Source organism: Gymnodraco acuticeps, unplaced genomic scaffold (genome assembly GCF_902827175.1).
Source record: "Gymnodraco acuticeps unplaced genomic scaffold, fGymAcu1.1, whole genome shotgun sequence".
Taxonomy (NCBI): Eukaryota; Metazoa; Chordata; class Actinopteri; order Perciformes; family Bathydraconidae; genus Gymnodraco; species Gymnodraco acuticeps.
Genome location: NW_022992216.1, coordinates 2,252,231 through 2,278,319, shown reverse-complemented (window position 1 = coordinate 2,278,319; position 26,089 = coordinate 2,252,231). Strand labels below are relative to the sequence as shown.

Genomic DNA, 26,089 nt, shown 5'->3' with positions numbered 1-26,089 from the left:
CAATAAACATGATTGAATTTCATTATCTAGATTTAATAAAACACGACATTACTAGATTGCATGCAGCACTGACCCAGGTGTTTACTGCCGAGCACCTTGCGTTTAGGTCGCGCGGATAAGCTCACGCACTCTTCTCGAACTCAACCCGTGAGCGCGCCGCGGTGGTGACAGTCGCCATTTTATTTTGAAAATCAAACTGAACTGGAGGCAGAGCGACCCTTCCATTTCGTCAAGTTTGTTGTGCGAAACAAGAAGGGATGAACATCTGAATTACTTTCTTGGGAGCATGGTGAGATTTACAATATATTTGGTTAACAACCGTCGACATATCTATATTTAACACTAAAGTAACGATGTTGATACGGAGGATGGCCGTTAGCCACCAGTGCGGGGGGGTCTATTTGCTGAAAAGCAGCTGTCATATTGGTTGCATCAAAAAGTAATAATTCAATCATTTAGTAACGTTTCTCGTGCAAAGTCGGTAACGTACTTGTCTAAGACTTTAGTAGTCACATTTTTGCCGGAGAGAATATTTATATTGACTCGGTGTAACATTTACGCGTCGTTACGGGATAGTTAGCACAGGCAACTAGCACATAGTGTTAGCAATTTCATATATTAGCCAGAGCCCGTTGAAATGAGCTAACGTTAACAAGGTTAATGCTAACGTTAGCTTGCACGATCGCGCAAAACCCATCCGCAATATTTGAGGCCTTCACGCTCACGACCAATGTTTGTGTAACGGCCATGAAACCTTAGTAATCGTATAGCTAGCAAAACTGACTATTAAAAAAGTAAAAACCAGTGAAACGTATTGTTAATGGGTTTCACCAATTCATACAAACTAGCTTGAAACGGACTCATGTTGCTAATGTTAGCTTCACGTAAATGCTAAGTTAATAGCATTAGCTCGTAGCCTACAGGGAGTTGGTAACATTTCACAGGGGTTAATTTTAGATATTAACCACTTGGGAGTTATTTTGATAAGAAGATATATTACTAAAGTTTGATTTAGTAAAAGGCCGTGTGAAGCAGATTCAACCGGTAACTTTAACTAGTGCTTTTAATGCTTCGGTAAACATGTTTGCTAACGTTAACTCAAACTTCTCTCCTAGCAAGTGTTTATCAGCGTCATGGTAATGTTAGCTTAGGTAGCTAGGTTTCCCGATTTGCCACAGGAGGATGGTCTGCAAAAGGGTTGCTTTGAATCAATGTATTCACATAGCCAGATATCATATGGGTTTTCTGGTAAATATATGACTGCCAAACGTTAGGTAACACGTAGGTAACATATCGCTTGCTGGTAATATTGCTAACTTACATTAGCTTGCTCTTTGTTTCAAGTGGTGATTTTAACTCTCTCAGTCCATTAGTCAATAGGAATGTCCAGTTGGCCGCTTTAAAGGCTACGTTCTTCTAAATTGCTTGACAAAACTGCGGCATTATTTATGCTTTTGTTAACAGTAATGTGAGTTAGTTCGGTAAGCGGAATCTGTGTACCACATATGTGGGTACACTCGAGGCCTAGTTACGTTGTAAGCTATGGGTTCGGCAGGTTTGTAGTTCTACAATATTCCCGTGAACTTACCATACTAACCTATGTAGTTTAAGACTCGTGTGTTGACCCTATATTTGGATTTTATTAACCGATGAATATCTTGGCAACAAACGTACTTTTAATTGTGCTGCTATGCACGTAGGCCTCAAAGCCTGTAACAAAACATTTTGTTGTCAAATGATTGTAAATAGTTTTCTGCATAAAAGTCATACTACAGAACTCATATTTTAGTGCTTCCAACACAGGAATTCCCTTTTTTGTTTGCCATTTTTTATTTCTATTACACAACTGTTTCACTGTTTTTAAATCACATTTAACTTGTTTTTCCCTTTCATTACAGATGCTGAACTTGATTTTAAACTGAAGGACTTTACCTAGCACCGGGATCCACTGATCGGAAAACCCATTTGGACGTTTATATATTTTTTTACACTTTTGGGGGGGAGCAGAATTAACCTATCACTGAAGTGACTAAAGGGGAATAATGGTGATTTTGCGCCGTGCTCGGCCGCCTGCTTCCGCCCCGAACAGCAATGAATCTTGACTCGCTTTCGCTGGCTTTGTCTCAAATCAGCTATCTAGTGGACAATTTAACTAAGAAAAACTATCGAGCCAGCCAGCAAGAAATACAGCATGTAAGTGATAGCGTTGGACATCAAGTTATTTTTGTTCATCATTTATCTTCTTGAAGTGTCCTAATATATCGCCATGTGTTCTGGATATTTTGCCTGTATTCTCCCAGATTGTGAATCGTCACGGTCCTGAGGCAGACAGGCATCTACTTCGCTGTCTCTTCTCTCATGTGGATTTCAGTGGCGATGGTAAAAGCAGTGGCAAGGACTTTCACCAGGTAATTTTTGATTAGAAACACATTGTTTTTTTACAAAGATCTTTCTTAGTAGTACTGAGTCATAATTTCCCCGAAAAGCAACAGAAAATGTGTTTTCAGACATTTGTGAATGGTTTCCTTAGAAATGCACTTTTAGTTTCCTAAAAATGTACAACGGTTGAACAAAATGTGGCAAGTGAAATTAGTTTAGCACTCTACGTGTCTCCCATTTCCCAGGATGTTCACGCAGTTTAGCTGCAGAACTTTCTAGAATTGAATGCTACCCTTTTAAAAGTTAATTGGTATTAGACACTTTACCAGTACAATTTAAATGGGCTCTCCCACAGAAGACCATTAAGTGAATCCTTTTTTTTAATAATAAGAAAACTGATGGATATGGTTGGAACAAAAATCTCTGTTTTCTGAAAAGGTCTGAAGCGTTCCATCAACTTAAGAACTTGTTCAATAAAAGCTATCGCATATTTGTGAATAACAATTACAATTGATGAGGGCTATACAGAAATAATCAATACATAGAAAGGTCTCATATCCTATGCATTTGTAGTAATATATATATATATATATATATATATATATATAATATTGAAACTTCCTATTGGCTTGTTTGTGGTCCTAAAATGAATCTTATTGAGCAAACACACATTTGTCTCCAACATTCAATATATTAAGATATACAACAGTCATTTTAGACTTTTACACACAAGCTGTGGTAGTTTCAGATCCCATTTCACAATTGTGTCCGTTTCAGTGATGCAAGATGATTACAAAAAACAAACCCTGGTTTTCATAAAAGCCCAATGTTGATTTTAAAATAATGTTAAGTTAAACGGACAACAAGGTACCACCCAGGAAAATATATTTGGTCAGATGTTTTTCCCCCTTAATTATCAAAGTGAAACCTTTTCCTATTCACTACGGTACATTGTAGTTGTCACTCTTGTCGATAAGGAGTACACAGACATGAATGAGCGTTCTATTCTTCAGGTCTTTTTCGTGAATTCAAAAAATATAGTGGACACTTTATTTTTGTAGGTTGTTTATCCTTCCCAGCTTGGCAAACAAATGATCTCCTTCAATTTCAGGGGACAACGTGTCCATTTAGCCAAGTGAGATAATATGCAAAAGATTGCAGCTGTTAGTATTGTTGCACTATTTTACAAAAAAACATAACTGATACTAGCCAACTGATTCTTACTTTGTGAGGCCAATTTCAAACTATCATTTGGCTGAGTCTGCTGTTTAACAGAGTAGCCCAGTGTGTCAACTTAAAGTGTACGTGCTTATAAATCACTGGACTACTACAACTATGATCTCTGCGCTGAAATCTTTGAACCTCTGAGATATTGATCATTTTGCTGCCATCAGTTATTACATTTGTGTTGCTCTTAATTCTGGGATTTTTCTGATTGTTTGTATATGAAAAACAAGATGGAAACAAATTGTGTCAAATGGAAGTTTTCATTTCAGAAATGTTTTCATGTACAGAATGTTTTTTTCCCTTATCTTGAATTCATTATAATCTTAACAGTACATTTGACTCCATACTGCCAAATGTTTCTTTTGGTTTTATCTAAAATACTTTCTTATCTTATTCTTCACCTGCCTCTGTTCTCTTTTCTCTCTCCTTCTCGATACGTTTCGCTTTTCAACTTGCCCAAGACACAGTTTCTGATCCAGGAGTGTGTGTCGCTGATATCGAAGCCAAACGTTATTGCTACTCTGTGTTACGCCGTTGACAATCCCCTTCATTACCAGAAGGTAAGGAGCAGAAGTCCGAATTTCTGTATAATTACTGCGGTATCCCGGATGTATGACAGATCTTATTGATAGATTAATTCTGAGTTACAAGTTAAGTTAAAACATACAACTTAAAGCAACTACTACCATATTGAGTCAAATGTTGCAATTGGTTGAATTAAAAATCAGTTTGTCAGTTAACTTTACATCCCTACAAAAATGCTCTCTTTAAAATGACACTTTGGGCTTTAACTTAGACATCAATGCATGAGTGTACAGACAATTTGCTGGGGTTTATAAATATTAAAATGAAAATGTATTAATGTGTTTGACACACATTTTCTTTCAGAGTTTGAAGCCATCGGCCCACCTATTCACTCAACTGAGTAAAGTTCTTAAGCTCAGCAAAGTCCAAGAGGTAAGACGGACCTGCAATGGGCTTCATTAATACATGAATTGGACAATGTACAAACAATGCATGGCTTACATTTGGGGAAAAGGGAGTATTGACTGTCAACACAAGTGACCCCAAGACTATCTGAAATACAAATGCTGATTTAATTAATGTATTTCCCAGGTGATATTTGGACTTGCTTTGCTCAACTCCAGCAACGCAGACCTTCGTGGTTTTGGTAAGTAACTCGAATAAAGCCAAAGATAATCCCAAACTTTGTTTTTAACTAGCTGTGATGTTTACTGTAAAAAGTACTAAACGTTATCAAAACATTTGATATACTGCAGATAAGTCTGACTTAAAAAAAGTAAACAAAAACTAGGATTGCCAAGTCTTTCTTCTGGCATGGTCTTGAAATAAACCATAGCTGAAATTTGAAAGGCACCAAACATCCCTTTTTTCCAATAACAATAAGCTTTGGAACTTTAACACATGCCTGTTTTCTGGCATTCAGTTTAACATAATATCAGTCTTTCTACTATGGGCAACGTATGATTTATTTTGTCCAACCAGCAATAAATGAACTTGTAGATCACAAATACAAGGCATCTTAACAAAATGGTGCTGAACTCTGATAAATCCAGTTGGGATGTTGCATCCTCAAATGGTTTGCTATAACCATTTCAGTGTCATTATAAATGAAAGTTTTGAGTTTCAACCAATCAAATAAGTCGGTTACTACTGACAACTAGTCTTAGATGAAGAAAATGTGGTTTGTCTATAAAAGCCAAATATGTGTAAGTGACCAAAGCAAAGAGGATAAAATAAATATAAAAACCTTGTTTTAAAGGTGTGCTAATTAATAATTGCATTACCAAAATAGTTGGCCCTCTTTTTTATTTTGGCATCCCTTTTTTGGAGGGAATATTGCTCAGTTGTGATAAAGATTGGTTATGGATGGCCACAACACTCTAGACACAATTGTGTTGGTTCATTATTTGTATAAAAGCATGTCTTTGTTGTTTTTTTACTTGTTTTTTTTAACGTTTCCACAGCCTCGCAGTTCATCAAGCAGAAACTCCCCGACCTCCTGCGGTCATACGTTGACGCGGATCTCGGAGGAAACCAGGAAGGTGGCTTTCAGGACATTGCCATCGAGGTCTTGCATTTACTGCTGTCCCATCTACTCTTTGGCCAAAAAGGAGCCAGTGGGTTAGGGCAGGAGCAGATTGACGCCTTCCTGAAGACACTCTGCCGAGGTACGGGGTGTCAACGCAAACGTATTCTTCAGAGCCTTAAGTTTATTGAATATGTGACACAGAAATGGTACAAGTCTTATACTAAAATGTTTTCTGTGTCTTGTATTCCAGATTTCCCCCAGGAGCGCTGCCCTGTGGTGCTCGCACCACTGCTGTACCCTGAAAAACGGGACATTCTCATGGACAGGATCCTGCCAGACTCGGGGGAGTTAGCTAAGACCATGATGGAGAGTTCTCTCGCAGAATTCATGCAAGAAGTCGGCTATGGCTTCTGTGCTAGGTGAATTTATGTTTAAATTCTTCAGTATGGTGTTAAATCTTCAATCAAATGTTTCTAGCAACATGATTTGAACAAAAGTTTGTCTGCCAAGAGCTAGAATGTCTGTGATAATCGTTTGTACTGAGTTTTTCTTTTTGTTTCCAGTCTGGATGAGTGCAGAAACATAATCGTCCAGTATGGGGTGAGAGAGGTGACAGCCAGCCAGGTGGCCAGAGTCCTGGGCATGATGGCTCGTACCCACTCTGGCCTGACTGATGGTATCCCACTACAGGTAAGATTTATTTTATTATATTCTTTCTTAGTTAATGCTTATGTTTAATATGAAAGAGATTTATTGACAAAATCATTGTGAAATATGGGTTCATGCTGGTAAATGTGCTGGCTTGTGGATTATTCTAAGCACACTAATGGTTACATTTTCTATTCTTGCAGTCCATCTCTGCTCCAGGTAGTGGTATCTGGAGCGATGGCAAGGATAAGAACGACGGCTCGCAGGCACACACGTGGAATGTGGAGGTTCTCATCGACGTTGTGAAGGAAGTGGTGAGTGAACCATCAGTTTCCATTTGATGACAAATGTATCCAACATTTCCCAGTGTCACTGCATTTATTCTTGCAAATTCTTCACCACTAAATGGGCCAATGCATGCAATGGCCTGTCAAAAGACGTTTTCTTTAATGTAAAGGTCATTTTTGAAAGCCTTCTGAGGTTGAACTTGTGTTTCCTTTGTCTGTGCCCTAGAATCCTAACCTTAACTTCAAAGAGGTGACCTACGAGCTGGACCATGCAGGATTTATAATCCGGGACAGTAAAGGCCTGCATATTGTGGTGTACGGCATTCAGAGGGGGTTGGGCATGGAGACGTTTCCTGTTGATCTGATCTATCGACCATGGAAACACGCAGAAGGACAGGTAACTGAAAGAAATCCGGATCCTGGATTGGCATGTTTTAAATTGGGATGGGGAAACAAGATTTGAAATTTGACTTCTTTTTTTTTTTTTTAAAGAGAAGTAGATCAATAAAGATGAATGATAATGCAAAGTCGGAATTGTTCTTGTGTTGTTTGAGTGGTTAAGATTGTATTCCCTCTTTAAATATCCAATTGCTTTTTCTGTTTTCAGCTGTCATTCATTCAGCACTCTCTGATGAGCCCAGAAGTGTTTTCCTTTGCCGACTACCCTTGCCACACTGTGGCCATAGACATCCTTAAGGCCCCACCGGAGGATGACAACAGAGAGATTGCCACCTGGTATGGAGCTTGGCTTTTAAAACAATTATTTACATTTCTCCTGCATGTCACTCAGCTGTAGTTTGATCGATATGATGTGGTTGTGTTGATTTACTCAAGAGGCGCTTTCACTAGGGATGCTCCGATCGAGATCGGCCGATACTCGCTCTCTACCGATCGATCGGTGCTCTCTAAACATGCCGATCGCGAGAGCCGATCGCATTACGTAAAATACATGACACTTTTCTCAGTGTGCGGCAAAACAAGCTCGCCAAAATGGCTTCACCGGTCTGGCATTGTTTTAAGGTGTCCGAAAAAGACAGTAAAATAGCGGTATGCAACGTGTGTGAAGCAGAAATCCTGCAGCTCCGCCCGCCGGACCGGTAAGCGGAGCGAAACACACGAGTTAGACCTAACACTAGGGGTGTAACGTTACACGTTTCGGTACGGGCCCTTCGGTTCGGTACACGTGTACCGAACGAATATAACGTTAAACGTAAAAAATTGAGAACGTGAACAACTTCTTGAAAGTAATCTCAGGTGCTGCGTCGCAGCATTCAGAGTAATTTGCTCACATTGGGTTCAACGCGTCATAAAGCGAGCAAGTCATTTCATTGGACGAGAGGCATACTATGAGAGCTGGTCACAGGGATGCGTTCAAATGTAGTCAGTAATTTGAGGAACTGTCGAAATGGCGAACGCAGATAAAGTTGAGCTCGAAAATCCTCCAGCATCATTGAAGTCTCCGGTTTGGGAACATTTTGGTTCCGCAGTTACGTACAAGGATGACGGACAAAGACAGGTGGACCGAACCAAAGCTGTTTGTCAGCATTGTTCAACTAAAATTGGTTACGCGGCTGGCAATACATCAAACTTGCACACTCATTTGAAAAGGCATCACCCGAACGTGAATATCACCGGTACCAAAAGAAAAAAGACTGAAGTGCAAACCCAACTCCCACTAGCATTTAAGCCTCCACCACTCGCAGAGAGTTCAGACCGAGCCAAAGCTATTACAAACACCAAATATCCTTATATTGCCATGTTAGCAAAGCGCTACCTGGCTGTATCTGCTACCTCTGTCCCTAGAGAGGGTGTTCTCCACAGCAGGAGACATTGTTAGTGCCAGCAGATCTGCCCTTTCAGCAAGCAATGTGGACAAGTTCATCTTTCTTTAAAAAAACATGAAAATACAATGACAAGCAAGTCCTAATGTCAAGCTGGCTGCTTAGGTACTAGTACAGTTCAGTTCAAATACAGATTATTTCAGTTCATCGAAAAGCTGCACCTTAATGTTTATGTTATTATATTTTGTATTTATTTGAGTGAATACATTATTCACAGTTTAATAATAATTTTAAAAAAAAACATGTTATGTTTTGTGATAATTTTTTCTGCTGTACCGAACCGTGACCTAAAAACCGAGGTACGTACCGAACCGAAATGTTTGTGAACCGTTACACCCCTACCTAACACACTTAGCTATTTTATCTACCTCTGGAACAAACTAAACTAGTCATTATAAATATATGTATTCTTCACTGTCGGGTCACTCATTACTGGATCAGTGAGCTGCATGAGATACTGACAGGCTGTCAGGAGAGGGAGAGAGGGGAGAGAGGGAGAGAGGAAAAGAGAGTGCTTCTGCTCATTTCTCCCGTGTTATTATCCAAAGTGAATGTAAACTTGAATAATGTACTTCATTTGAATGTAATAATTAAGTTGATTGTTGTTTGTGGAAGCTCCAGTGAATGAGCCCCATTAACTGAGTTTTAAACATCACTTTAAATGGAAAATTTAAAGTGATGTTTAAATCTTCCATTTAGGCCCCGCCCACTCGATCGGATCAGCGATCGTTATCGGCCGATACTGATTCCGGCGATCGGCCCCGAAATTGGCGATCGGAGCATCCCTAGCTTTCACACCGGAGTACTTTTCCCGTTTAGTTCCGATAGTTCCTGGGATTTTGCATTCACACCAAAAAGAGAACTTAGTTCATGAGAACTTTTCCCCCCTTTTCAGTCCCTGCTAGAGAGCAGGTACTTTCCTGGGAGAAAAAGGTTCCAATTTCTGATTGGCTGGGCGAATTGCAAACCACGCCCCGTAAAACTCTGATAAGTTTTGTGAAGCCGCCATTGTATTTGCTCGCATTAGCATTATTAGCCTTGGCATTAGCCCCGCACACCAACGCAGAGACTAACTTATGGCAACACAAAAGAAAACATGGGAGCGGTGGAGATGAGGAGGTGTCGGCGTTCTGGCGATTTACTCAGAAGGCTTCAGTAGAAGCTGCTGGGACTCCCAGCAGCTTCTACTGAAGCCAGTCCTCAACTCCGGGGACTTCCGGCCGGGGACTTAGGGTGGCAGTATACGCCGTGAAGTTGTTTGTGGCGTGCCAGTAAACCCGAAGAAGAAGAAGCGACGTCAGCGGCTTCATTTACCTAATCCTCCCTCAGGGAACTTATTCCGGTGTGAACGCGATTTGTACTTAGTTCGGTTACTAAGTGCTGGGAACTAAGTACGGCAAAGTGCTTGGTGTGAAAGCTGTGAGAAATGTGATCTAGTGTTTTCGACTGATTTTCTGCTAATCTCATTACAGGAAAAGTCTGGACCTGGTGGAGAGCCTGCTGAGGCTGTCAGAGGTGGGCCAGTACGAGCAGGTGAAGCAGCTGTTCAGCTTTCCCATCAAGCACTGCCCAGACATGTTGGTGCTGGCATTGCTGCAGATCTCCACTTCCTGGCACACACTGCGCCATGAGCTCATCTCCACCCTGATGCCTATCTTCCTGGGCAACCACCCTAACTCTGCCATCATCCTGCACTACGCCTGGCACGGACAGGTTGGTGATACAGCTCTCTGTGCTTACTCTCCTGGTTATTTGTTTTCCTGGTTTATGTATACTCATAAAACCTGGCGTTCTTTTTCCAGGGACAGTCTCCCTCTATCCGTCAGCTTATTATGCATTCAATGGCAGAGTGGTACATGAGGGGGGAGCAGTATGACCAGGCCAAGCTGTCACGCATCCTTGATGTGGCCCAGGACTTGAAGGTTTGTCAGAAAATACTAAATGATCACCTACTTTGACTTCTCTTAAATTAGCCTTTAAGCATGTTTATGTATGTCTGGAAGTTGTTGCTATTGTCGGGACCCCCTTGAAAACGAGAGTGCATCTCAAGGTGTTTATCCCAATGAATAAAACATTTCTATATATAAGCAATAGCAGAATAATGACTCTTTCATTCAATAATGTTCCTCCATATGTTTTTATTTTTTTCACAGTTTTAACACAACATTAAAATAAGACATTAAAGGATACAGGCCATGTTTTCTGTGCTTGTCTTCATGTAGTCGTAGGTATATTCTTCATGGTAAATAAGACAGTGTTTTTGTTTTTTATGCCCCTCTCAGTCTCTGTCGATGTTGCTGAATGGTACTCCATTTGCCTTTGTTATTGACCTTGCTGCACTTGCTTCTCGTCGTGAATACCTCAAACTTGATAAATGGCTGACTGACAAAATCCGAGAGCACGGGGTAAGTCTTCAAATTGATTAAAGTAGAGTTGTTTTAAAATATAACGATAAAGATTGTTGGGGTTCTTGTTTGTCTTTGTGTTTTACAATCCTTTTGTGTGTTTTGTCAGGAACCTTTTATCCAGGCATGTGTGACATTCCTGAAGAGGCGCTGCCCATCCATTATGGGGGGTCTGGCACCAGACAAGGACCAGCCCAAAAGCGCCCAGCTGCCCCCTGAGACCTTAGCCACCATGCTGGCCTGCCTGCAGTCCTGTGCGGGGTGAGGAGACATTAGGCTTAGCTCTATCACCGTCTGCCTTTTAAGAAAACTGTTTGTTGATCTTTGGTTTAATAATGTTTTATGTCACTCAATGGCATTTCAACGACAACAAAACATATGAAAACAGTGTTTTATAGACACCAATCACAATATGTTCTAATTATGTAAATATTTGTTCACATTTTTCCTCAGGAGTGTGTCCCAGGAGCTGTCAGAAACTATCCTAACCATGGTTGCCAACTGCAGCAATGTAATGAATAAAGCCCGGCAACCTCCACCGGGTGTGATGCCAAAGGGACGGGCCCCCAGCACCAGCAGCCTGGATGCCATCTCCCCTGTACAGGTACATTCACATGACAGTCCTTTAATGCAACACTTTGTAATGCCTTTTCATATTGGAAATTGTTGTTGACAAAACGGATCTGAATAAATCTAAAATAATAATGTCTTTCTTTCTTTTTCTAGATGGACTCTCTCTCCGGCATGGGGTCCCTGAACCTGGGGGGCACAACCACCTCCCACACTCAGAGCATGCAGGGCTTCCCAACCTCACTGAGCTCAGCTTTCAGTAATCCCCAGTCCCCGGCTAAAGCCTTCCCCCCCCTCACCAACCCCAACCCCAGTACACCATTTGGGGGCATTGGGAGCATTGGGAGCATTGGGAGCCTGTCCTCGCAGCTTCCTGGCATGGACTCTGGTAATATGCCCTTTTTTAAATGTGTTCATTTATAAACATCCACAGCACATGTCTAAAGTCAGACTCCATTGAAATGCACTATAGCCCGAGCAAACTAAGGCATAGCTTGGGCTTGATCCTGAACTTCAGACAAGAAAAAACTTGAAAAGCGTGTTGTAAAGGTTAACACATGGGATGACGTCGGTATGGATTGAAATGACTGATCTTATGTTACTTTCAGGTCCCCTGGGCACAGGCATTGGCTCCAGTATTGGCTCTAGTCTGGGGATGCCGACTGTGAACACCGACCCATTTGGCACCAGGAAGATGAGCACACCAGGCCTGAACCCACCAACCTTTCAGCAGAGTAAGATAAAAGCCTGCAAGTAGTGGTAGTAGTGTGACTGAGAGTGTAGCACTGTTTCCTTTGCAGTGATGATTTCTGTGTTGATTTGCATGTTTTAATTCTGATGCATCTAAGTCAGGGTGCCTCACACATGCAGTTAAAAGGCAAGGTTCACTAGTATTCACCAAGAGCTTTTTAAGGATTCCTGCAGTGTTTAAGCTCTTGTAAACAATTTATAAACGGTTTTGGTCATGCAAATCAGTCTTCTGTTCCTTGTCTGATAGCTGACAGCCCCACTTTAATGTCATTTTCAAGCATCAGACAGAGGTTTGACTTTAAATGATCAGTAAGAATAGTACAATACAACAATACTTTTCTCCACTAGCGTTTGATTACCACATTCAAGTAAAAACAGGCTCGGTTAAAAATGTTTTTTCCCTGCTCTTTATCCCAGCTGACCTTTCTCAGGTTTGGCCCGAGGCGAACCAGCACTTTAGTAAAGAGATTGACGATGAAGCAAACAGTTACTTCCAGCGCATCTACAACCACCCACCTCATCCAACTATGTCCGTGGATGAAGTATGTGGTGCTTTTTTTCATTCGTCTCTGCAGTTATTGGCAGAAGTTGATTCAACTATTCTCAGAAATGTTGCTCTTTGAATTAACCCAAGCATCATTGGTACTCTTAGGTACTGGAAATGCTGCAGAGGTTCAAGGATTCAACCATCAAGAGGGAGCGAGAGGTGTTCAACTGTATGCTTCGGAACTTGTTTGAGGAGTACAGATTCTTCCCCCAGTACCCAGACAAGGAGCTGCACATCACTGCCTGCCTTTTTGGTGGCATTATCGAGAAGGGTCTCGTCACCTACATGGCCCTGGGCTTGGCCCTCCGATATGTTCTTGAAGCCTTAAGAAAACCCTTTGGATCCAAAATGTATTACTTTGGAATTGCCGCCCTAGATAGGTTTAAAAACAGGTATTGTGATGGTTTCTTTTGTGAAAGGAATATTAATGTAACGTCAGTCATCTTGTCTTAAGCTAACTTCTATCTTTTATACTTCTAGACTAAAGGACTATCCTCAATATTGTCAACATCTGGCTTCAATTGCCCACTTCTTGCAATTCCCCCACCATTTACAAGAGGTAATCAGGTTTCCTTAATTTATCTTTGCTCCAAGTCTTATCTAGTCCCAACTGTGTGTAGGACGGGACTTACCAATACAGATAAATTAAATCTCTTGCTCTGCTTCTTCCGATATCCTGTGCGTGCAGTATATCGAGTATGGGCAACAGTCACGGGACCCTCCGGTGAAGATGCAGGGCTCCATCACCACGCCTGGAAGTCTGGCACTGGCACAGGTCCAGTCGCAGCAACCCGGGGTCCCAAAAGCTCCACAGCCAGGCCAGCCCAGCACTCTGGTCACCACCACCACCACTACAACCACTGTAGCCAAGACACCGACCATCACAAGACCCACACCCAGCACCTTCAAGAAGGATGTGCCGGTGAGTTTGGCTTGGTTGATCCCAAGACACCCTAATATGTACCTTGTCAATGCTTTTATTTGATGTTTTTTTTTACCACATTAAAGAATTCAAATCTAGTTTCAAAGGTAATAGTTTGTTTTCCTTCCTGCAGCCCTCTATAAACACAACCAACATTGACACCCTGCTGGTGGCCACCGACCAAACGGAACGTATTGTAGAGCCTCCCGAGAATGTCCAGGAGAAGATTGCGTTCATATTCAACAACCTCTCTCAGTCCAACATGACACAAAAGGTCAAGTAAAATGTACAAAAGAGAACTGTAATTGAAGACTTAGTTCTTAGTTTTAAAAGGCAGTGAATTAATCTAAAATGAGGCGTTAATAAGATTAAAATGTCTTGAATCAATCTTTGAAAAGTCCTTAGTCACAAACATCATAATGGTCAAAGAAACTTATTTTTTAAACTATATTTGCTTTCTTCTCCAGGTTGAAGAGTTGAAGGAGACTGTGAAGGATGAGTTTATGCCCTGGGTGTCTCAGTACCTGGTGATGAAGCGTGTCAGCATCGAGCCCAACTTCCACGGCCTCTACTCCAACTTCCTGGACACTCTCAAGAACCCGGAGTTTGTCAAGATGGTCCTCAATGAGACCTACAGAAACATCAAGGTAAACCATGTGGGGATAACATAAGAATGTATAAATTAGGGATCGGCAATTTTGGGGCCGGAATCAGTATCGTCCGAGTGGGCGGGGCCTAAATGGAAGATTTAAACATCACTTTAAATCTTCCATTTAAAGTGATGTTTAAAACTCAGTTAATGGGGCTCATTCACTGCAGCTTCCACAAACAACAATCATCTTAATTATTACATTCAAATGATGTACATTATTCAAGTTTACATTCACTTTGGATAATAACACGGGAGAAATGAGCGGAAGCGCTCTCTTTTCCTCTCTCCCCCTCTCTCTCCCCCCCCCTCTCTCTCCCCCCCCCTCTCTCCCTCTCCTGACAGCCTGTCAGTATCTCACGCAGCTCACTGATCCAGTAATGAGTGACCCGAAGAATAAATATATTTATAATAACTAGTTTAGCTTGTTCCAGAGGTAGATAAAATAGCTAAGTGTGTTAGGTCTAACTCTTGTGTGTTTTGCTCCGCTCACAGCGGTTGAAGCTGCAGGATTTCTGCTTCACACACACGTTGCATTCCGCTATTTTATTGTCATTTTCGGACACCTTAAAATAATGCCAGACCGGTGAAGCCATTTTGGCGAGCTTGTTTTGCCGCACACTGAGAAAAGTGTCTTGTATTTTACGTCATGCGATCGGCTCTCGCGATCGGCATGTTTAGAGAGCACCGATCGATCGGTGGAGTGTGAGTATCGGCCGATCTCGATCGGTGACCGATCGATCGGAGCATCCCTAGTATAAATTATTGTTTGCCATTTTACACACGAGTCTTCATATTAAACAGCTGCATGTCAAGTTTACAGACATTACATCACCATGCCAGTTGCATTTGTTTCTTCCTACTTGCCACAGTGGAATAACTAAAATACTGACACTCGTCTGTCATTTTTCAATTCTCTCAGGTTCTGTTGACATCTGACAAGGCAGCTGCCAACTTCTCTGATCGCTCGCTGCTGAAGAACCTGGGCCACTGGTTGGGCATGATCACACTGGCCAAAAACAAGCCTATCCTATACACAGTAAGAATTTGAAACAGTTCTTGGGTTGTGTTTCATTTTCTTGTGCGTCTCTTTAAGGCTAAAATCTGCTGTCCTTTTCCCAGGATTTGGAGGTGAAGTCTCTGCTACTGGAAGCGTATGTGAAAGGCCAGCAGGAGCTCCTTTATGTGGTTCCATTTGTGGCCAAAGTTTTGGAGTCCAGTCTGCGAAGCATGGTGAGTAAAATAGGTGTAGACTGAGCAGTGTGTCAATGACATTTCCTTATACCTCAGCCCAGTAGTGTCATGAAGTCATATTTACTTTAAAAAATAATGCAGAATTATTCTAACACAGTAATGAAATTGGCTTTAGCTCACCGGCTGTCAATGTGGTTTCTGTGGTTTCTTCATAGCAAATGTATTAAATGTGTGTCTGGCATTATAGGTCTTCAGGCCCCAGAACCCCTGGACCATGGCCATCATGAATGTTCTTGCAGAGCTGCATCAAGAACATGACCTCAAGGTAATCAATTCTTCTTCTGTGGCAGCTCTTGGAAATCAGTTTGTGTTGTTAAAAAGTCAAACATAAAAATGGATTCCGTCATCACAAAAATAGAAGTCATTGATGCTTTGAATGTTAAAAAGGTTATTCCATACAGACCTAACCTGTATGAGTAAGCAGATACAACAACAATTTCTCACATTGTCCTCTTGTTCACTGCAGCTGAATCTGAAGTTTGAGATTGAAGTTCTGTGTAAGAACTTGTCTTTGGACATCAACGACCTAAAGCCAGGGACCCCTGCTGAAAGACAAAGACAAGCTGAAGAGTCTGGAGGAACAGCTGTCTGCACCAAAGAAAGAGGCCAAGCCTCCGGAAGAGATGCTGCCAGTTTCTACCGGTGGTAAATGCTCCTTTTTATACCCTTTCATTTTAATTTAGCTGCTTTCTATGTACGGTGCATCAAAACTTTGAAAGATTTGAGCTACAAACCAGATTTAAGTTAAAATTGTTCACTTTAAATGTATCGTCCTTCCCTCTAACCCAGTAATGACCTGCCCTCTTCAATGATTAAAGGAGACATTATGGTCCCTAGTTCTTTCAGTTCAGCTACAAATCTAATGCCGTGTTTTTGTATTGAACATTTCTTATGCTGTATGAAGTCATTTAAGAAAAGATGTTGGACTGAAATGCTTTATTACTTGTTCTTGTTGCTAATTTTTCTCTTTCTCTTTAGGTTTTCTGGACTTTAATCAAATGCCTGTTTTGCGACCAACAGGGGACTTTGTTCCTTTCGCCGCCCCCCCCTCAACTCCAGCTGTCACTACCACCCCTTGCACAACCACCGGCCCCCCCACCCCTCAGTTTAGTTACCACGACATCAATGTGTATGCCTTGGCAGGCCTGGCTCCACACATCAATATAAATGTCAACGTAAGTGATGGGTGCCTGCAGACCACCGAAGGAGACCTTTCTCTCTCTTGTTGCTTTTATCCTTTCAATCATTTTCTCCTTTCTTGACTGTTTTATCTCGTGTTCCCTCTTCAGATCTCGCTGCTGCAGGCCCATCCCCAGCTGAAGCAGTGTGTACGGCAGTCGGTGGAGCGTGCTGTTCAGGAGCTGGTGCACCCGGTGGTTGACCGCTCTATCAAAATAGCCATGACGACCTGTGAGCAGATCATCCGGAAGGACTTTGCTTTGGATTCGGAGGAGTCCCGCATGCGTGTGGCTGCCCACCATATGATGAGGAACCTGACTGCTGGCATGGCCATGATCACCTGCCGCGAGCCTCTGCTCATGAGCATCGCCACCAACCTTAAGAACAGCTTTGCTGCTGCGTTAAGGGTGAGCTGAATGTCCTTAAATACTAATGTTCCCTTGTGCACAAAGAGAAGTAATCATAGCAAGATTTCTCACCTTTTCAATTGCACTATTCCTGCTTTTTTTACTTTAATGATGTGTTCTTTCAGGCACCAACCCCACAACAGAGGGAAATGATGGAAGAGGCTGCAGCCAGGATTGCACAAGACAACTGTGAATTAGCATGCTGCTTCATTCAGAAAACAGCTGTGGAGAAGGCTGGCCCTGAAATGGACAAGAGACTAGCCACGGTGAGGCTTTAAGCACATTACCTCAACACTCGTAAATATACATTTATTTCTAGTGCACGAACAATGGCCAAAGTGTCCAATGCCTAACTGTTCCTTTGAACTCTTCTAGGAGTTTGAGCTGAGGAAGCATGCACGCCAAGAAGGACGGCGGTACTGTGATCCTGTTGTTCTGACGTACCAGGCTGAACGCATGCCAGAACAGATCAGACTCAAGGTAATATCGCTGTAACATCGAGACATGCGGTATATCAAAATATGATGTTACCTCAGGTTATAGATCTGTCCAACAGACACAGACTCACACAAAGTGTAAAATTGTAAGAAAATGCATTCTTTGTGTTTTTAGGTGGGAGGCGTGGACCCGAAGCAGCTGGCCGTGTATGAGGAGTTTGCCAGGAACGTTCCAGGTTTCTTACCCAGTAATGATCTCTCCCAACCCACTGGCTTCTTGGCTCAGCCCATGAAGGTGAGGTTAATTTCCAAGATCACCAAAACAAAACTTAAGAACTAAAAAGACTAGGGAAACCGAGGTTTAAAGTAGAGATTCATGGCCCTTTTCCACTGCAGGGCCTCGCTCGGCTTAGTACGGTATATTTAGGCCTTGGTAGGCCAGGCTCACTTTATGCTGCGTTTCCATTACAGTTTAGGAACTGGGGCAGTAACTATAGTAACGCAGTGTAGGCGGAGCCGTGACGGCATCTTCAATGAGAAACACAAAACCAACATCAGCCGTTAGCTGTTAGCCCTCAGAGCTCACAGGTCTTCATATCTGTTCAGAAACTAGACAAAAGTTAAACAAGTACAAACCACAGACTGTCTGTGTCATGGCGAATACAGTCGCTGCTTTATTTATGTCTGTATGACGTTGTTGTGAGTGCGGACGGTCGGAGCATATACTGCGTTAGCTTAGCCGATCTCCATTCAGAAAACACACATTTTAAAAGGTTTTTCGCCTGCCGTCTGTCTGCAGACCGGTATCAGTATATTGTTACTTCGGCATCATTTTGAAACGTGTATTACAATTAAATCACGGTCAAATATATTCATCTTGTTGTAGTTGCCAGCGATTCTCTCACTAGTTTAGCATACTCAGCCCGGTTGTTGGCCCGGAAAGAACCTGGATTTTGGAGAGCCAGAAAACTGTGAAAAAGTACCCGCTAGCCGGAACTACGCCTAGTGGAAACGCAACCAAAAACGGGCCGGGCACGGCACGCTTAAACTGCGCTGTAGTGGAAATGCGCCATTAGTTGTGTGAATCAAATAAATCACATATACCGGCGATGAGCTCTTAAAATGTATGGAAAGGGTCTAAAAAAGGTCTTAAAAGGTATTACATTTGACTTCAGGATTCCTGCATATACCCCGATTGAGTGTTTTTGGCCCATCTTAACCTTTTATTGGCGTTGTTTTACCCTGTCATTTCTGATTTTATAAAAGTTTATAGGACATTAAAACTGCCAGAGCGTGTTCATGTCAGCAACATGGTGCCACAGATTGGTTAATTTTGTGTATTTCCGTTAACAGCAGCAAGCGTGGGCCACGGATGATGTAGCTCAGATCTACGACAAGTGCATGGCAGACTTGGAGCAACACCTTCATGCCATCCCTCCGGCCCTCGCCATGAACCCCCTGACCCAGGCTCTGCGCAGCCTGCTGGAAGCTGTGGCCCTGGCCAGAAACTCCAGGGATGGCATCGCTGCACTCGGCCTTCTGCAGAAGGTAGGACACTTTCACATTTAGTCTTCAGAAATGGTGTGAGGGAGGCATTGTAGAAGATTAATTAATGCATACTATTGCTTGTCTAACTTCAAGGCTGTTGAGGGTCTCCTGGATGCTACCAGTGGAGCTGATGCAGACTTGCTGCTCCGCTACAGAGAGTGCCACCTGCTGGTGCTCAAAGCCCTGCAGGACGGACGTGCCTATGGACCACAGTGGTGCAATAAGCAGATCACCAGGTGAGTGAGAACACGTCTGATTGAAGCTGAGTTTATCTTCTCGGATCATACAATCTTGTTTAGCCGGTAGGGGTGTAACGGTACCCGTACCCGTACCGAAATTATTCGGTACGGGCCCTTCGGTTCGGTACAGGTGTGTACCGAAGTGTACCGAACGAATATAACGTTAAACGTAAAAAATTGAGAACGTGAACAACTTCTTGAAAGTAATCTCAGGTGCTGCGTCGCAGCATTCAGAGTAATTCGCTCACATTGGGTTCAACGTGTCATAGAGCGAGCAAGTCATTTCATTGGATGAGAGGCATACTATGAGAGCTGGTCAGAGGGATGCGTTCAAATGTAGTCAGTAATTTGAGGAAATGGCGAACGCAGATAAAGTTGAGCTGAAAATCCTCCAGCATCATTGAAGTCTCCGGTTTGGGAACATTTTGGTTTCGTAGTTACGTACAAGGATGACGGACAAAGACAGGTGGACCGAACCAAAGCTGTTTGTTGGCATTGTTTAACTAACATTGGTTACGCGGCTGGCAATACATCAAACTAGCACACTCTTGAAAAGCTATCACCCGAACGTGAATATCACCGTTTAGCCGGGGTCAATTGTTTTAAATCTGGAAAAAAATAGATTGAAGTGATTGAACGTGTTCTGTGTAACTTCAGGATATTTGGTCATATTTTCCCCTGGTGTTGATTTACCGTGTTTGTTTACAGATGTCTGATTGAATGCCGCGATGAGTACAAATACAACGTGGAGGCGGTGGAGCTTTTGATCAGGAACCATCTTGTGAATATGCAGCAGTATGACCTGCACCTGGCACAGGTACATATCTGTCATTTACTATTGTACTTATAATTTGGTGTGGTGTCAATTATTCCTATTTGGATCTAGTCACGTGTTATTGTTTGTTTATCTCTGGTGCAAAAGCATGTTTTTTTGGCTTGTCATTCTCGACCTTGATCAATAGATTTGTGAATATGTTTATCTGGCCAAGTACAATTTATTTTGCCAGTACCATCTTAACGTTGATCCATATCTTCTTCTAGTCGATGGAAAACGGCCTGCACTACATGGCAGTAGCGTTTGCCATGCAGTTGGTGAAGCTGCTGCTGGTAGATGAGCGCAGCGTCAGCCATGTGACGGAGGCGGACCTCTTCCACACAATTGAGACTTTGATGAGGACCTGTGCACACTCCAGAGCCAACGCACCTGAGGGGTAAGCCCATATAATGATAAATACAAAAATATATGTTCATTAGGTGGTTATGTGGAGAGATTGTGGTGCTTTGACAACCAACATGTTATTGCTTTACATTAAAACAAATGTATGCCATAATTCACATTTGATAAATACCACAAGTGTCCATTGTGTTGAATTACTTCAAGTCTTTTATTTGGCATTTGGAAGTATTTAATTCTCCACCTAGAAATCAATGTTAATCTTTAACACATTTTGAAAATGAAATGACTAATTTAATCTGGCTATGAGACGAGTTAAAACTGACTCTTCTCTTTTTGCCCCTCCAGCCTTCCCCAGCTGATGGATGTAGTTCGCTCCAACTATGAGGCCATGATTGACCGGGCCCACGGAGGACCGAACTTCATGATGCACTCTGGGATCTCCCAGGCTTCAGAGTATGACGACCCTCCGGGCCTGAGGGAGAAGGCCGAGTACCTCCTGAGGGAGTGGGTCAACCTGTACCACTCAGCGGCTGCTGGCAGGGACAGCACCAAAGCTTTCTCTGCTTTTGTTGGACAGGTAAATACCATTATCAGTTGTGCAAGTGATCAGAAGTCGCAGTGCCCCTTTTTTCCTCATTTTGATCTCCTTTTTCTTTCTTCCAGATGCACCAGCAGGGCATCCTGAAGACGGATGACCTGATCACGAGGTTCTTCCGGCTTTGCACAGAAATGTGCGTGGAGATAAGTTACCGAGCACAGGCTGAGCAGCAGCACAACCCAGCAGCCAGCGCAGCCATCATCAGAGCGAAGTGTTACCACAACCTGGACGCCTTCGTCAGGCTCATCGCCCTGCTGGTCAAACACTCCGGAGAGGCCACCAACACAGTGACCAAGATCAACCTCCTCAACAAGGCACGGCAACAAAAAACACATCTTCTGCACAAACAGCTGTCAGGCTTTTACAGGCCAGTTCACCTAATTCTGATTTTGCTCTACGTTATTTCAGGTGCTGGGTATCGTAGTCGGGGTCCTGATTCAGGACCATGATGTCCGTCAGACAGAATTCCAGCAGCTGCCGTACCACCGCATTTTCATCATGCTGTTATTGGAGCTCAACGCTCCAGAACATGTTCTGGAGACCATCAACTTTCAGACACTCACGGCCTTCTGGTAAGACATCTGCATGGATATGAGCATGCCGCCTGTGTTCAGTGTTGGAATAGAAAAAGCTCGGCTAGTGCTAAAATTGTGCTCAAAATTAAAATGTTTTTGTCTTTTTTTACCTGTAGCAATACCTTCCACATCCTGAGACCAACCAAAGCGCCCGGCTTTGTGTACGCCTGGCTGGAACTCATCTCCCACCGCATCTTCATCGCCAGGATGCTAGCTCACACACCGCAGCAGAAGGTAAGCAAGAATAAGACCATCTCAATTTGTACATACTTATTATACCTTACATGTAGTCTTGTTAAAGGTCCCGTGTCATGGTCATTATACTGATCATAATTCCGTTGTGTAGAATAGATTTACATTGTTCAATGTTCCAAACTCACATTGGTTTCTCACAGCATCTCTGTATAGTATGTTTATTCACTCTCTGTCCTAAACGGCTTGTTGGAGCTCCTGCCCCCCCCCTCCCTGTGAGCCACTGTGCTCTGATTGGCTGAGAGGCTCGTTGCTGCTCGCAGCTGTGTGAGCTGCTGCAGTAGCAGACAGGCTTTCCGTGTCGACGTCTCGATACAGCGAGAACAAGCTAAACTCATCCTGAGCACACAAACACTCACAGCCGAAGTAAAAACAATAAGTGTGGCTTGATATTGAGAAAGAAAAAGGTTTACAACGCTGTGAGAATGGGTCTGCGGAGAGCATTTCTCCGCCATCCCAACGTAGTAGTCCGAAAAACGTTTACCCATGTAAACAGTGTGGTAGATGCCTTGTTTGTTTTAAACATCATAAATACACAAACAACAATGGTTGTTGTACAGGTTGTGTAGCCGAATCTCCCGCTGGTCCAAACAAAGTAGGAACAGCATCGTTCTTCAGTGCCCTACGCTGTACATATCCGGCATGAATCGCTGAAAGGTTTGGGAAGCTTTGTTTCGTGAAAGGCTGGCAGAGGGTGTGGCCATAGCTCTGGGCGTGGCTACTGGGCATCCCTATGTAGCTACCAGGAAGTAAACTATGGAAAATGAGAAATCTCCAACGAGGCGTTTTGGGGAGGTATTTTCTGTGTTAGAGTTTTACTCGCTACAGGGTGTACTTTGAGGGTTTTTGACTCTGCAGACCGTTTACATGCATAGAAACCTTCATAACACACAAGGGGACAGGTACTAACCGGAAAGCATGACATGGGACCTTTAAGACATAACTGTTGCTTTGTTCTACATTTGTTACAATGTTGTGTTTTTTGTAATGTTTCTCTAATAAACTGATTCTTCTCACAGGGATGGCCCATGTACGCACAGCTGCTGATTGATCTCTTCAAGTACCTGGCCCCCTTCCTGAGGAATGTAGAGCTCAACAAACCTATGCAAATCCTCTACAAGGTGCGTCTCAGTTGTCGTACATTAACTTGCAGAAAGTACTGCCGTGTTTGATAACAGGGAAACTTGTGGTTATATCTGCGTGTGTATCATGACTGTCTGATGGCGTGTTGTTTTGGAGCATGACTTGGTAATTATGTGGCTATAGACTTATGTGTCTAATGTGTACATTTTTTAACTTAATCTCTTCTCCCCCCCGTCGGCTGTTTCAGGGCACACTGCGAGTGCTACTGGTCCTGCTGCACGACTTCCCAGAGTTCCTGTGTGACTACCATTATGGTTTCTGTGATGTTATCCCACCCAACTGCATCCAGCTCCGCAACCTCATCCTCAGTGCCTTCCCACGCAACATGAGGCTCCCAGACCCTTTCACACCCAACCTCAAGGTATACACACACACAATTTAAGATAATCTGTTAATTACACGCGCCCTGGTGTTTCTAAGTGTGTTTCTAAGTGTGTTCTAGATCGGCAGAACCTCTTCAGCCTTGTTTGAACTTGTTAAGATTGATAGCTGTTCTCATAAATCTGTGTCTTTATTAACACCCCGGCTGCAGGTGGACATGCTGAGTGAGATCAACATCGCGCCCCGTATCCTCACCAACTTCACAGGCGTTATGCCTTCCCAGTTCAAGAAGGACCTGGACTCGTACCTGAAGACTCGGTCACCAGTCACCTTCTTGTCTGAGCTGCGCAGCAACCTGCAGGTAGGACCAGTGCAGACTGATTGTATTTAGTTAGTCATGGTCTTCAAAAAGGGCAATATCGTTTTCTTTATTGACCTTCTTTTGTCTCCCAGGTGTCTAACGAGCCAGGAAACCGCTACAACATCCAGCTGATCAACGCGCTGGTGTTGTATGTGGGCACACAGGCAATCGCTCACATCCACAACAAGGGCAGCACCCCCTCCATGAGCACCATCACCCACTCTGCACACATGGACATCTTCCAGAACCTGGCCGTGGACCTGGACACTGAGGGTAAGGTGGCAGTGGACAAACCACATCAGTTTCTGTCCAATGGTAGATAAGAGCTAGGTGAATCAAAGCTTTTTACTCATCAGCTTTCTGCTGTCATGTGTTTTTCAGGGCGTTACCTGTTCCTGAACGCGATCGCCAATCAGCTGCGTTACCCAAACAGCCACACCCACTACTTCAGCTGCACCATGCTCTACCTGTTCGCTGAGGCCAACACCGAGGCCATCCAGGAGCAGATCACCAGGTAAAAGAATCTCTATATATAAAGTAGGCCAGAAAAGAGTTAGCTTTTTACCACTTCTAGTTACCTAGTCTGGAAGCCCTATTGTAGAGATAAGGTCTGGTTAACACAAGCTTAAGAAATGTTTACTTATTGTTCTACATCATACAAATATGCCTGTATTAGTAATTATTTGAGAAGAAGGAATACATCGAGTCGTCCCAAGGGAATCCTACTCCTAAATGTGCAGTAAGTTCATGTTTTGTCCTTCTCTGCCAGGGTTCTGTTGGAGAGGCTGATAGTGAACAGGCCTCACCCATGGGGGCTCCTCATCACCTTCATCGAGCTGATCAAGAACCCTGCCTTCAAGTTCTGGAGCCACGACTTTGTGCACTGTGCCCCCGAGATTGAAAAGTAGGTTACCTTTTAGACTGGTTGTTCTAGGTCATGGTTGTGTTGCTCTTTCAGAGACGTTAACATTCATCTTCTCCCCTCAGGCTGTTCCAGTCAGTAGCCCAGTGCTGCATGGGACAGAAGCAGGCCCAGCAGGTGATGGAGGGCACCGGTGCCAGCTAGCCTGTGCACCAGCCCGCTCGCAGCCCATGGGAGAGATGCCGCGGCCTTGACCCACTCCCCCACCACACACACACCTCTCTCTTCACTGTCGGCACTGGATAAACTGGCAACCACAGTCATTTGAAATGTGGATGACTACTGCTCACGGATCTAAAGAGTTAGATTTTTGTTAATCCCTTTGGGGCTGAATTGAGATGGAGAGAATGGATTGGGACATGCTGTTTATTATACTTTTTTGAAGCTTTGATGTAAATATTGGAAAAAAGGGAGAACGGGAGAGTAGATGTGTGGCGAGCAATGCACATGTCAAATAAAATGTATCCTGACATGTAAAGACATCCAAACATATTTTCACTCGCTACCAAAGTCCTTGGTTTGCTTCCCTCCCACATAAATCCTCTTTTTCCTGAATTTTTTTTGTGCTTTCAGAGGCTGAATGGTAGATTGAAGAAAATCGCTGCCTGATACTTTCATTTGATTCCTTTTTATCCCTGAGTGGGACAGGAAGACGAAGTTTAGTCCCCCGGTTGGGGTGGGGTTCTTCTCCCGGTGTGTCGGTGGAGACAGTTTGCTGGTGGTTTGTCCGTTTGAAACTGGCTCTGGAAGTCTCTCCCTGGCACTTGTATATTGTGCAAAGTGATGGCGACATCGTATCTTTACGATTTGTACAAAGATCCAAATTGAAGAACAACAATAGAAGGACCAATACAGCCCATTTTGTAACATTTTGAATGTTTTGTAAATGTATTGGTCCATGTGTTGTATTTTGTAGTCCTTTCTAGTTTGCCTTTAGTTCTTGCTACTTAACTGCAGTATGCATACATACAGGAAATAAAGCATTCAAACTGCAAAGCATCTGTGTTCATTCAGAGACTGCACTAGTAATGTGATGGTGCTAATATACCAGGTGTTTTAAAAGAACTCATTTGATTATACATATATAATCAAATATACCTTAGAACTGTACATACTGTAACATGAATTAGTTTAAATGTGTTTACAAATTTGTGCACCTACTTTTGAAGCAGTGTACTTTTGTTTGTTTTTATTAGGAAAAGAAACCTTTACTTGTATACATCCAGACTATTAAGTGGCCATGTCTTGAAAGCATTAGAGAATACAAATATATTGCATATCAAAAGATGGATGGCTAAAAGAGCCACCATTTTAATGTTCAACTAGTATATGCATTGGTTATCTTCTATTTAAGACACTCAACTTCTATATGGCATTATTTGAATGTTTGCTGTATGT

The 26,089-nt window shown here is 42.9% G+C and overlaps 1 protein-coding gene across 1 annotated transcript; it reads left to right on the top strand.

Moving 5' to 3' along the window:
• Positions 1–100: 100 nt before the first annotated feature.
• Positions 101–25,687, top strand: cnot1 (CCR4-NOT transcription complex, subunit 1). The gene is given in 50 exon segments (XM_034205881.1): positions 101–289; positions 1,899–2,193; positions 2,301–2,408; positions 4,068–4,166; positions 4,495–4,563; positions 4,723–4,777; positions 5,595–5,798; positions 5,910–6,078; positions 6,223–6,349; positions 6,511–6,621; positions 6,821–6,991; positions 7,202–7,329; positions 9,908–10,148; positions 10,238–10,357; positions 10,718–10,840; positions 10,950–11,101; positions 11,294–11,444; positions 11,567–11,798; positions 12,019–12,144; positions 12,578–12,702; positions 12,813–13,099; positions 13,188–13,266; positions 13,396–13,629; positions 13,763–13,903; positions 14,097–14,276; positions 15,201–15,317; positions 15,401–15,511; positions 15,720–15,797; positions 15,999–16,073; positions 16,075–16,177; positions 16,511–16,707; positions 16,822–17,118; positions 17,244–17,384; positions 17,494–17,598; positions 17,731–17,850; positions 18,909–19,103; positions 19,197–19,339; positions 20,051–20,159; positions 20,384–20,553; positions 20,865–21,096; positions 21,183–21,431; positions 21,526–21,689; positions 21,809–21,926; positions 22,964–23,065; positions 23,275–23,448; positions 23,620–23,769; positions 23,862–24,042; positions 24,151–24,283; positions 24,539–24,673; positions 24,757–25,687. Coding segments are annotated over 49 exon segments (7,212 nt in total). The 5' UTR covers positions 101–289; positions 1,899–2,091; the 3' UTR covers positions 24,836–25,687.
• Positions 25,688–26,089: the final 402 nt, after the last annotated feature.